Source organism: Leuciscus leuciscus, assembly GCF_965113295.1.
Source record: "Leuciscus leuciscus genome assembly, chromosome: 2".
In the NCBI taxonomy this organism is placed as follows: Eukaryota; Metazoa; Chordata; class Actinopteri; order Cypriniformes; family Leuciscidae; genus Leuciscus; species Leuciscus leuciscus.
Window position 1 is genome coordinate 24,955,256 of NC_138726.1, and position 13,785 is coordinate 24,969,040.

Sequence of the window (13,785 nt, forward strand, 5' to 3'; positions counted from 1 at the left end):
AAAAAAGTTTTAAAAAAAGTTTTAGTGTGACTTTCAAAATATAGTAGCCTCATAAAAAAAGCTTACTTTTTGTTTTTGTTTTAATAAACTGAATTTGAAGAAACACTAATGAGCATCCATGACAGCGATAAAATATAAAAGATAGCATGTAAAAATATATGAAAGAACAAGACTGACAAATAATAGTTGTCGTGACAGCTTTGTCAACACCTACATTTATACGCAATTCAATCATTTGACCACATGATGGCGCTGAATTCCTGCATTTTCATTTCCCCTGTGTTTGTTGCAATGAAGGTAGGCCTACAACAAGGAAATTGAAATATGTATTCTATATTTTTCAAATAAAATATAAAATACCATTATATATTATAGTTTTTTTTCTTACACTGTCCATTTTTTTCCCAATTTCCCTGAGATTAAATGATGTCAAGATGCCAGAAAGGTTAACTATACTGTAACCCTTCATGTGTGTTATCAGTTATTAATGAAGTGAAAGCTATTTCAAGTTCCATTGCATTTAGACATCTAAAATATCTGCAGGCTTATTTAAATTATTTGTCTAATATCATACATGAAACATGTTATCTGGCAGTATTATGTGGTGCCATTATTTAATTTGCTGCAGTGGCTTTCATTAAAAAAGTATGATTTTCATGTACATTGCAAGCCTGCTGTAAGTTGTGTGAGGTCTGATTGAATATTATAACATTAGGAGGGTGATACAAGCATATATGCAAGTTATTTTAAATTGTAATAATATTTCACAGCATTACAATTTCACTATACAGAGTATTTGCTTATAGTATCTATGCCTCATTTGGGTCACAAGACTACAGGGGCCATTCACATTACTCTCTTCTTCTTCTTTTTTTAAAGAGTCGTCCATCTCTAAGGGTCTTTTGTGTCCAGTCATGCCTTCTGTTTGCCATGACGACCCTATTTTACAGGCTTGGGGTGGTAAATCCTGGGTTTACCAGTGAGAGAAGGAAAGACGGGGAGGAAAACCTACTGTGTATAATCTGCTTCTTCTCTACTAATAATCAAATTCACAGTTAATTCATAGTTTATGCTTTCAGCGAACACACTTGAAAATATGGCAGATCCAGCCAGTCAGCTAACACTCTCACAAGAGAGCAATCTGTTAAACCTATTGCAGGAGGCCGCTGAGGAACTGAGAGGAGTTTTACATTCAGCGAAAGCAAGAGAAGACACAGGCCATAGAGATTCAGCTAGACTTCACACAAGGCTTTTCCAGGTCCTCAGGACGTTTTGTGAGGTTCACACCCAAAGAGTGTGTGTGCTGAGAGAGGTTCTTTGCGGTACAGCCAGCACTCTCACCGGGCACAGGATGTGCTCTAATTTGGTACACACACTCCCAGACACAGAGTCTCAAGAGAAAACAGCTGATGTGGGTAAGTGCTTCATGAGAGGCTTGGGAACTTTGCAGTGTGTGTGTGTGTGTGTGTGTGTGTGTGTGTGTGTCTTGCGTTGTTGGAAAGGTTAATTGGCATGACTGATGGAGTACTACATTGCTGAAGCATTCGTAGTGCATAATAAAAAATATATAAAATAACTAAATTAAAAGAAGGTAAAAGAAAGTTCAAAATTGCAAAAAAATAATACAAGGCTGTTCCCTCAAGTTATAATTATGGTGTTGATTCCACAAAAATTGCAAGGGCTCTCAGAATATGACAAGCTCAAATGGTATTGGCTCACTTGAAAATCTATACTAGATTTGTTTTGACAAAAACTTAATTAGGCTACTTTTATTCTGCAATGAAACGTTAACGCATTGAAAAATGTGACTGTAAAAACATTTTTAATGTTACAAAATATTTATATTTCAAATCAATTATGTTCTTTTGTTACCTGAAATCTAAAGTATCCTAAAAATATATATCACTGTTTCCAAAAAAATATTAAGCAGCACAACTGTTTTCAACATTGATAATAAGAAAAGTTTCTTGATCAGCAAATCAGCATATTAGAATGATTTCTGATGCATCGTGTAACACTAAATCTGAAGTATTTTGCCATTACAGGAATAAATTACATTAGAAAACTGTTCATGGTTATATTTCACAATATTACTGTTTTTACTTGATCATAAGAGTTTTCTTTCAAAAACAACAAAAGACCCCAAACTTTTGAGCTGTGGTTAATTTTAGTTAAATTGTAAATAAAGGATAATTTTCCATAAAGGAGAACTTTTGGAATAATAGATATACCTCCTCTTTGATCCTTTGGATATGACCCTGAATATCCACTCTTTATCTCTAATAATATCTATGGGGCGCCGTTTGTAAAGCGGCTCACGCTGAAAATAACAGCAACATTTTGTCACATTTAGCTTCAAACAATGTTTAAAAAACTGGTATGGATTTTTGACGGTCACTTTTTAGCACATTTACAACAATATTTGTGAACTTAGAGATATTTTAAATAGTTAAATCTAAATATTAAATGTTATACCTAAATGTTAAATCTAAATGCTAAATCTAAATGTTAAATCTAAATCTAAATGTTCAATCTAAATCTAAATGTTGAATCTAAATCTAAATCTAAATGTTAAATCTAAATCTTAATGTTAAATCTAAATGTTAAATATAAATGTTAAATCTAAATCTAAATGTTAAATCTAAATCTAAATGTTGAATCTAAATGTTAAATCTAAATCTAAATGTTAAATCTAAATCTTAATGTTAAATCTAAATGTTAAATCTAAATTTAAATGTTAAATCTAAATCTAAATGTTGAATCTAAATGTTAAATCTAAATCTAAATGTTAAATCTAAATCTTAATGTTAAATCTAAAAGTTAAATCTAAATGTTAAATCTAAATGTTTCGGGTGAAACTAAATATTTAACTAATATGCAAATTCAAAATGCCGGTAACCGGATTTAGATTCAACATTTAGATTTAGATTTAGATGTAACATTTAGATTTAGATTTAACATTTAGATTTAACATTTAGATTTAACATTTAGATTTAGATTTAGCATTTATATTTAACATTTATATTTAACATTTATATTTAATATTTAACATTTAGGTGTAACATTTAATATTTAGATTTAACTATTTAAAGTATCTCTAAGTTGACAAATATTGTTGTAAATGTGCTAAAAAGTGACCATCAAAAATCCATACCAGTTTTTTAAATGATGTTTGAAGCTAAATGTGACAAAATGTTGCTGTTATTTTCAGCGTGAGCCGCTTTACAAACGGCGCCCCATAAATATGTAGATAATATTTTTGCATCATTTTATTTTCTGATCTAGGCCTTTTATTCAATCTGTACACTTGTATTGTCTATTTGATGCAGGGTAAAGGAATATACAAAAATTGTGCAATAATCTTTCATATGCACACAAACATGACAATACTGAGTATATTGTGTATTTTTAGATGCTTCCTATGGATCCCACTTTTACCAAGACCATGTGACTGATGTCATTCTTAATGTCCTGGAAGATGTCCACGTCATTGTAAACCGGTTCATTGTAATGAGCAAGAGACTTGACACTGGTATTGCTTTTCTTACTGAAGTCAGTGAAGAGAGAGGTGATCCTACCAGTACTGGACCTCTGGATACTGCAGACCACATAAAACCAGAATCATGTGACATCAGTATTCCACTGGACCAGCATCTTGAAGACCACTGGCTTGCAAATGTGCAGTCAACAAGGCTTTCAGATCCAGTGAAGCGCTGTAATGTGTGTATGGATGACAGAAACACGAGTGAAGAGAGCTCACGTGAGGAAATAAGAGTACATTCACCATATAAAACTATGGTGACTGACTGCAAAAACTCTCTGAACATGAATGGTGAGGTGGAGGAAGAAAAAGAGCAAGAGGAGAAAAAGAAAAGTAGTGGAGAAGGCTGTGAAAGATTGAAGCATACATTGGTAACTGTTGGGTAAGTCTATATTAGTAATATGGGGCAGGAGTGGAGTAATGATGTTTCACAAGTGCTGTTGATTGGTCCAACAGCATCCAAACGAAAATACAATACTTTCTATTATTCTTTTTTTTTAAGTATTGTGCTTGTGAGATGATTTAATTAATACTTTAACAAATTAATTAATACTTTATCTAGAGAATCCTACTTTTTTTTCTATTCTATAGGCATACAATCTGGCAAAGAAAAAAAAGGAAGAAACAAAAACATTTTGGTTCATTTTAATTTTGTGAATTTCTTAAAGGGGTTCTATTATGCCCTTTTACGAAGTGTTGATTTTGTTTTTGGGGTGCACTATACTATAATATGTATTCATGCTTGATTGTTCAAAAAACACATAATTTTTCACATATTTGACATTATTACAGCACCGTTCCAGTTTCGATGAAGCCCCTCCTTCTGAAATAGGAAATGTGCTGTGATTGGTTAGCTGGATTAGTGATTGGCACTGCTTAGCGCGTGTTCGGAAAAAGGTCCCGCCCCTTCATAACTGCGAGCTCTACTCAGTTTGGATGGCGTCAATTTCAAACCAATGGAAGCCTGATTCAAAGATATATTCCAGCATTGCAATCTTGACATCACAGTCTGTTCATTATAGCCACGGAGCTTCAGAGTTAAAAATGTTAGCAAACAAGAGGATTGTCCAGAACGGTTTTCATGCATGGACTTTGCAAGCTCTGATTTTCACAGGTCGTTTCAGAGTGGTATGTTTGTTTTTTTGTAATTTTCTTAAACATTTTAGAGATCATGTTAATGCTATTTAATCATGACATTTGTCGGAAAACTATGGTAATACAAACCGTAATCGATCACAAAACCAAGGTTAATTTTCCTAAGGGGCGGTGAACAATCTTACAAAAGCTACAGTAAAAATTACAGCAATACTGTAATGTTGGCTAGCAGGCAAGTGGAGCCAAACAGGTTCTGGAAGCTGTTCTCCATAAAATGTGCAGCACACAGATAAACGTTGGAGTTAAAATAAATTTTAAAATGTAAATTTTTAATAAAAATAAAAAGTTTAACCACTCTTTAGTTCGTCAGCTAGGCCTTGTCCCCTTTTTTGTTTATTCTGTGGGCGGGTTTATTTAAATGAGTAACATTGTGACTTCATAAAGCCCCAAAAAACTCAATGTAGTCCAAACGAGCCGTCCGTTGTAGTTCTTGGAAAGTGAATTTTGTTAAATAAAATGTCTCCCTTTGGAGTCGACTCTGAGCTTCTTGCAGATCTTTTTTGTGCTCAAACAGCAACATTACACACTAACTAAAGTTGAATAAGTAGAAAATAATAATAAGAGCCCTTAAAAATGCTATATTGCAGTCATCTTGGACTTAAAATGACACCTAGCGTGGTTTATAGCATAATTGCAAAAGCAATTGTTTTCTGTTACCAGTGTCATTGTAGAAATACGCAGGTCATTCAAGCATGATTCATTTATTTTGTGAGCAAAAGTGTCCAATATCATGGGGGTTACTGAGATAAAGCAAGTACTATACAATGGTCATGTGATCTCAACATGGTGGCTGGCTCCCATGAGGCCACCTGCTCTATATCAAATAAATCAGCTTTTATTAGGCCACTGATATGACTGGATGATCACATGATGTGTGTGAACATAATTTCAAAAATACTATTCATTTCCTTATGCGTACATTTATCAATGAGGAAATAATACTGAATCCAGCATTAACAAGTGTGTTTTGGTAACATGCAGGCTTACAGACAGAGCCAGATCTTCAGAGTCTCCCAGAGTCTGCTATATAACCGCCCCATCAGAAGTTGTGAACATCTTGTCTTGTGAGGTGGTTGATGGTTTGAGTTCTCTCATGGTGTCAGGATCAGAGGAGCTAGTCAGCACTGTTCTCCGCATACAAAACTCCAGCCATGTCAAATGTCCCTTCCCACTCACCATAGCAGTGCCGTTCCAGGCGAGTTACCGTGGGAACTACAGAGAGATCACCGTGAAAGTGGTGGATCCAGAGCAAAGAGTTAGCTATATCACACCTACATCTACTGAAGGCTTCTATGGCGGACAAAGGGTCTGTAATAAAGCCCATTTTCTCTTTTATTTGACTTACTTTTCTCTATTTTCAGTCATTTATTTGTGTTGGAAAAGGCTTAAAACATAGGTCATTATCCAAGCGTTATACAGGGTGGGCCATTTATATGGATACACCGTGGTGGCATGGGAGTGGTTGGTGATATTGAGGTCTTGTTTGTGGCACATTAGTATATGTCATGGTCACCACCCATCTTGAGGAGTTTGCCCCCTCACATGTACTGGTGTGCCACAAACGGGACTTTGGTGTCACCAGCCATTCCCATGTTGTTGCGGTGTATCCATATAAATGGCCCACCCTGTACATTATACTTCCATTATATTTTCATAGATTTTTGCTGTGCAGCAAAGTTGGTCTTATTTTTAGGTGTAAAATTATTGCTTATGATATTTGTGTAAGTATGATGGCACTGTCTTTTCCACAGGGTTGGTTTGCAGTGGTGCGGGTCTACTCTCTGGGTGTGTTTGCGGTTCTGTCCCGTTTGAGGGCGGAGAGTTTTACGGTCCCTAGGACAGGACTGTCTCACAAGCTCAGTGTGGACTCCAGAATATGCCTCGACTACTTGCCTGGATCCTTCACCACACCAGTTGTCGCTCAAGTGACGGTACATTCAGAATTTCTTTTCAATCAGGCTGAATCACAAAATAACAGATCTATCAGGTAAGATGATAAAAAAAAAATAATAAAAAATAAAAAAGTTTTGTAAGAACAAATTAACAATCACATTCTCTCATATTTCTAGCTATGTAAATATATATTAACTAATGATCTGTTAAGAGTTATAATGTTTGTTAATGATTTATTAATGAAAGTTATTATAAAGTGTTACCAAAGGTGGCTTTACAAGTAGCTTCTTTGCAGTACATTATACAATTTTCATAACCAGCTATCTTTAATGTTTACTTATTAAACATTACATGTTGATTGATTAACAGGTCATTATTTAAAGTAAATTAAAATGCTTACAAATGTCATTAAATTTCAGTTCATATATTACCTAATACACTTTTTTTTTTATCTACAAAAGTACAAATGCTAAAAGGCGTTTGGTAGCTATGAGTTATCTGGATGTTCAACAGAAAACTGTACAATATAAGAATGACCGGTCACACTTTAAAGGAACCGTATGTAAGAAATGTATTTCAATTAATCATAAAATGGCCCTGATATGTCATGTTCATTTCAAATACTTATATCACTGACAACAGTAGTCCGGCCAGGATATTGTCATTTAAAAGTGAAGTTGCAGCCCTCAACTGATGTTGATGTTGTCATGTTGTGTTTTGGACTGATGCTCCACCCTCCACCTATCTACCAATCACGAAGTCAGTAGTGTTTCGGCATCCGGGTTGCCAGCTCTGCTCTAGTTACCACAGCTGCAGCTACAAACGTGTCGGATAAAAAATGTCTAACGTTTCGAAACCTAAAAGACCTCGTTATGAATCCAAAATACGTCGTGACAAAGTCCGAAATAAACTTACTGTGTAGGACTCGTCACTTACCATTAAAAGCTCCTTGTAGCAGCCTACGTTCCTGCTGGATCCTGCAGCCTAACTGGCAACCTCGAGTCGGGGGGGGGGGGGGGGGGAGGGGATACACCGCTCTACAGTCATTTGAAAGTGATTGGCCACAAGAGTACCAGTTTTGGCCACAATCTTACATACAGTTCCTTTAAATTACGTGTCTTTAACTGTGTACTTACGTCAAAAATAATGTTTCATAAAAACTGTTTATATTACATTGTTTTGATAAATGAAAATTTGATAAAAGTACTTTCTGGAAAAAAATATTTGTTTTCTCTTGCTGATGTGTGATTCAATGAATATCATGTTTAAGGAAATATAAGTGTTGAGGCAATATAAACATGTTTTGCACCCAAATTACAATTATGTGGTGTTTTTATGTCTTTTTGGAAACTTAACCCTTTACACAAACGTTGTTACAGTAGCTAAAAGTCCAATGCCCATAAAGTACTATGTGTTTAATAGTAAACATTTACAAATGATGAGTAGTTTCAACTTTAGATTGGGTACTGCAAAAACATGAACACATAATTAATCAATTATTTGTAAAGATGTGCCTAAAGCCTAAATAGGGTTAATTCAGGTCATTTTGAACACTTTGCCATTGAGATGACTGGGAAAAAGTGTCTTAAAACTAAATTATTAGTAAACGTTTAGAAACATCTACAAATAATGAATAGTTTCAAATAGATTGGGTACTGGAAAAACATGAACAAATAATTAATCAATTATTTGTTTAAAAACAAAAAAAACAAAGACCAAACGTATTACTTTTACAGACTGTGGTTATGTGTTAATTAATAAAATGATAACATAAATAGTGTGCGAAGTGCTTAAAATGACTAATTAAACTTTTTTTTCACAAAATTTGTAAATGTAAGGTTACATATTAGGTAATATATGAATCAAAGTTTTATATTAAATAATGATCTGTTAATAATACGTTTTAAACATTACCAAGCATGTTATCTCATAGCTATTTGAATATATATTAACTAATGATCCGTTATGAAGCTTTTAAACATTGTAAACCATCAGTCAAAATCATTTGTAAAAAAAAATATTAAAAAAGTGCTTGATCATATGAATTGAAAGTTTAATGACATTTGTAAGCATTTACAATTTTCATTAAATAATGATCTGTTAATGATTATGTAATGTTCATTAGTTAACACTGACAAGCACATTATCTCATTTTTCTAGTTATGTATATATGTTAAAGGGTTAGTTCACCCAAAAATTTTAATTCTGTCATTAATTACTCACCCTCATGTCGTTCCAAACCCGTGAGACCTTCGTTCATCTTCGGAACACAAATTAAGATATTTTTGATGAAATCCGAGAGCTTTCTTTGACATTTGCGTACAAATGTCACGTTTCGTGGCAGTTGCACTGAACGTTCTAATTCTTCATGAATCGACTCTCCACTTATTAACCATGATCAAATAAATGTATGATGAATATATCCACACAAAACAAATGATCGGCAATATGCTTGAATAAAAAGCGTAGTAGGTTTTCTGGGGCTAATCAACCCCAAAAAAAAAAAAATATTATTAAACAAAGATTCTGCACAGAATTATTCATAACCACAAAATTTACTGAGAGAGGGTCTGAAGAATAATGTTTAGTGGAAAATATAGTTAATATTTTCACCTAAGTGCATACTGTGTATAGAAGCTTTTCTTTGTCTCCTTAGGTACAGCCAGTGGATGCCTTTGTTTTATCCTCTCTTAAATCCAAAAATGATTCCTACCACACTGCTCTCACATCAACCCCCTTACTTTACATAAGCCATCCATCAACCCTGAAACTCAGACGACCTTTGACTCTTATCCTGCCATGTCCTCCTATCTTTGAGAAGAGAAGAGCTGGAGAAGATACTGACAGACCCACTCTTATATCAGGCACTTTCTCACCCCAGCAGATTAGGTAAAGTTACATTCTAAACTGCACTGTAAAAACTTTTTTTCAAAGTTGCAAGTAAAACAAAGATTACTGGAGTCTGTTTGACAAGAAAATTATCTTTTTAAGTCATTCTACTTAAAAAATGTCGTTTAATTTAATTGTTGTTTCCTTGTAATCATTTGTGAAATTTACCAGCAAAATCTAAGTAAAAATTGTTTCAAAGCAAATCCTTTTTGTCAGTGTGGAGACTGGAGATAGATTTAAATTAGTAAAGAAATATAAATAAGTGTTTTTCCCCTCTGCTTCAGAGTTGATGGTGCCTCAGTAAAGACTCCTAAAGAGCAGCTGGCAGTGCTGGGCAGAATACAGAACCGTTGGAAGGTTCTGGATAAAGTCAGTGTAAAGAACCTACAGAACAGCTTGGTCTGTTTTGAGCTACCAGAGAGCTACGAAAGGTACTGAGTGACCAAAATCAATCTGTGCGAATGTAATATACAAATATTTTAAAAAGAAAACAAACTAAATAAGTCACACTTTAGTTCAGGGTCCAATTCTCACTATTAACTATTCATTTTGCCCCGATAAACTCCTAATTACTGCTTATTAATAGTTAGTAAGGTATAATATGAAGTTTGTTTTAAGTTTGTATTAAGTTTGTGATGTTTTGTCTAGAATTTAAACCCAGACTAAATGCCACAAGAATTATTTTAGGGAGGGAACCACCGGCTTTGATCTGTGCAAGTCAAAATACTCAGTAAGGCAAGCAATTGATGCAAAAGTAAGAATAATAACTTTTATTTTATATACTAGTATAATTAGGTATGGGATTAAGGATTAAAGGATGTAGAATATGGTCATGCAGAATAAGGCATTAATATGTGCTTTTTAAGTACTAATAAACAGTCAATACGTAGAAATTTGCACTCTAATAAGCAACTAGTTCATATTGAGAATTGGACCCTAAACTAAAGTGTTACCACTAAAAAAAACCTATTGCCCTCTCACCTTTAAAACCTTGCTCTGCCCTCAGGTTAGTAGTCCTTCGCATTCAGTCCTCTGTACAATCTTCCTACCTGACTTCCTTAGTTGAAGAACTGGAAGAAGCTGTAAAGATCTTCTCAGTCACAGTTGTGCTCCATCACGAGCGTCTGGACCCCAGCAGCGTGGTTGTGGCCACCCTGCCCAGCAGAGATGTTAGCGCTGCGCTGTGTGAACTCCAGACCCTGGGTTACTGTGGCCCTCCAGAGCCCTCGTCTGAACTCTCCATGAGGGAGGGAGAACAGCTGCTGCTCCGGTTCAGCGGGAATATTACCTGCAATGGTAGATTAAATAAATCAGAGTAACCCATGCACATTCCATACTTTCTATATTAATTAGATATTTATTTCTAAATAACTGGGAAACAGCAGTGCCTAAAAGGCTGTTGAATCAGTCCATTTTCATAATCTGAATCATCATGCCCATTAAAAAAAATTATAATATTAAATATTATTTTAATGCATCTTTGCTGTATATTGGTATTCATTTAACTTATTTTATCTCGCCCAAGGCATCGAGTGAGTCAGGCCTTTCACTGTTAGATTTGTTCGAATGTTAGCTTATCCACCATATGTGTACTTGTTTCTGTGTGTGTCTGTTGGAGATCCCATAGGTAATGAACAAACAGATTCACACATAATCACATTCCACAACCAAAGAAGAAACCGGCTGTATTTGAGATTGAAAGAAGTGGACCCCTTCGGCAATTACAGCTCTCTTTACTACAAAGGCGTAATCAGTTTATTCAAGGTCACCAAAGGTCAGCTGGTATGGAATGGTGACAGGGCAGCCGTGTCTAAGGACTGTCCTCTAGAAGAGCCTGTCTGCCGGATGACGCTCACTCTGCCCAAGGTAAAGACTTATTCTTAAGCCCAACTGCACAAGGCAGGCAATCATCCGATTACAGTACATCAGAAATGTGTTTAATTGCCGGAAACTAGCGCATATGTGTGTGTGTGTGTGTGTCTTGTATATATACATACATATATATATTTACATAGATACATGCATATATACATACAGCCAGCAGTACCGATCAAAGGTTTGGAAACATTACTATTTTTAAAGTTTTTGAAAAAAGTCTCTTATGCTCATAAAGACTGCATTTATTTGATAAAAAAAAACAGTAATATTGTGAAATATTATAACAATTTAAAATAATAGTTTTCTTTTTAATATACTTTAATATAATTAACATTACTCCAGTCTTCAGGGTCACATGATCCTTCAGGAATCATTCTGATGTGCTGATTTATTATCAATGTTGGAAACAGTTGTGCTGCGTAATATTTTGTATAACCTGTGATACTTTTTCAGGATTCTTTGATGAATAAAAAGATGATGTTAAAAAAGAACTGCATTTATTTAAAATATAAATCTTTTGTTACAATATACAATGCAGTTCAAAAGTTTGGGGTCGGTAATTTGTTTTTCTTTTTCACACATATATACATATATACAATGTTATTAATCGATTTGACAGCACTAATAAAAAATTTGCCAAAGTCATGTTTTCTGAAAAAAAGCACAAGTTTATGCTTAAAACAAGAAAATATCTGCAAATGAAAAAATAAATGTAAATATCTGTAAAATATTCAGTATTATCTGTTAAAGAAAAATAAACTTAATTCAATATTTTTTCTTTTTTTAAGCATAAACTGAATTTTTATCATTTGTCAGAAAACAAGCCCTCTCACCGAATTTTTTTTATATTTGTACTGGCAAACGAGTAAAAAAAAAAACACTTTTTGAAACGGTTTGTAAGTCGTTGTTGTTGATTGTTTGTTACCTAGAGTGCAAGAACAGTCTGTCAGCCTGTGAGTGTGAAAGTAATACAGCACAGTCAAACAGGTTTGTGAAATCTACTGCACCATTTGTTTATTTTGTGCACTCCAGTTCTCTTCTCTCTTCTATTTTCCCTCCATTTTGATTTGCTTAGATCTTTCTCAGATTTTCATCCTCCTGGATTTCTATCATTTAAAAGTGACAGAATAAGTGAGAAGGCTGTGAAGGTGTTCTGTGCACACCTGTGGTTAACAGTGTTTGTCTTCCAGACCCTCTCTCAGATGAGCTATTATCATGGCTCTGTGATGAGCTCACTGAAGACGACGCAGCGCTTCTCTTTACGTCTCTCCATCTCCGTCGCTCTGCTGTCCAGATCGCTCGACTCCGTGCACCACACAGCCTCTCAAGACAGGCCTTTCACATTCTAACGGCGTGGAGGCGGGGCCTCCCTTCCTCATCTCCGAAATGCCCCGTGCTGGCCCACTGCTTGACCCGCGCAGGGAGGCCTGACCTTACCAGAGAGCTACTGCTCAGGGAAGCTGCAGATTACAAAATAGAGAGAAAAGCGAGAGAAACATGAAAACCAGGCCACCAGGAGAGACCCATGACATTGAATATGCCTTTATTACATCAGAAATGTAGGGGCTGTTGTATTGTAGTAGTGAGTTGACAGTAAGAAATTATATAATTGGCTTTTTATATACTATACAATGCATCCTTGTTCATGATACAAAAGGCTACATTTATTTGATCGGAAACCAGTGAAATATTATCACAATTTAAAAGAACTCTTTTCAATTTCATTCTATTTTAAAATATAATTTATTCCTGTGTTGGCAAAGCAACCACTCCAGTCTCGATCACAAGATCCTTCAGAAATCTTTCTAATATGCTGATTTGCTGCTCAAGAAACGTTTCTGATTAATATCATAGAGATTAATATCAGTGTTTGAAACATTTGTGCTGATTAATCATTTTGTGGAAACATTCTTTCAGGATCTTTTGATGAATAGAAAATTGGAATCTTCTGTAACATGTATTTTACTGTCACTTTTGATCAATTAAATGCATTCATGGTGAATAAAAGTATTAATATCTTTTTAAGTATTTGAATTTCTTTAAAAAAAAAAGATCTTGCTGACCTCACCTTACTGAACTTTTGAGCGTTAGTGTGTGAAGTAAATTAAAATGCAAGTTGACTCTTTACTGATAATAATGATCATTATAATGGCTTTGCAATGAAAGTATCATAGCAAAATATATAAATACATTAATAGTCAATAGTGCAATAATACAGTAACCGCCTGTTTTTGTTTTTGTTTTTTTCTATGCAGCAAGAGGTTCTTGGCCTTAACATTTGGAGACGACCTGCCGCAGCCGAACCGCAGAGCTATACGCCACAGCAGTCTGAGGATAGCAGCATCAGACCGGAAGTTAGGGTGGAGCTGATGACCGCGTATCCCCTTCCAATAGGCTAGTTGCACATGGCCGCCATTTTGGATTTCGGA

General features: G+C 34.8%; 1 protein-coding gene across 1 annotated transcript; it reads left to right on the forward strand.

The window, feature by feature from the left end:
* Positions 1 to 834: 834 nt before the first annotated feature.
* dthd1 (death domain containing 1) lies at positions 835 to 13,381 on the forward strand. The gene is made up of 10 exons (XM_082160522.1): positions 835 to 1,415; positions 3,413 to 3,923; positions 5,678 to 6,002; positions 6,448 to 6,627; positions 9,246 to 9,478; positions 9,763 to 9,909; positions 10,485 to 10,774; positions 11,097 to 11,344; positions 12,286 to 12,343; positions 12,547 to 13,381. Exons 1-10 carry the CDS (start codon positions 1,070 to 1,072, stop codon positions 12,855 to 12,857), a joined length of 2,649 nt encoding a protein of 882 aa, XP_082016648.1. The 5' UTR covers positions 835 to 1,069; the 3' UTR covers positions 12,858 to 13,381.
* The last annotated feature ends 404 nt before the right edge of the window (positions 13,382 to 13,785 follow it).

Excerpts from the sequence above, each read along its gene's own strand:
- dthd1 (XM_082160522.1), top strand. The coding sequence starts at position 1,070 with ATGCTTTCAGCGAACACACTTGAAAATATGGCAGATCCAGCCAGTCAG. Across the intron at positions 1,416-3,412 it reads AGAGAAAACAGCTGATGTGG|ATGCTTCCTATGGATCCCAC; the intron begins GTAAGTGCTTCA and ends GTGTATTTTTAG. Across the intron at positions 11,345-12,285 it reads TGACGCTCACTCTGCCCAAG|AGTGCAAGAACAGTCTGTCA; the intron begins GTAAAGACTTAT and ends TTTGTTACCTAG.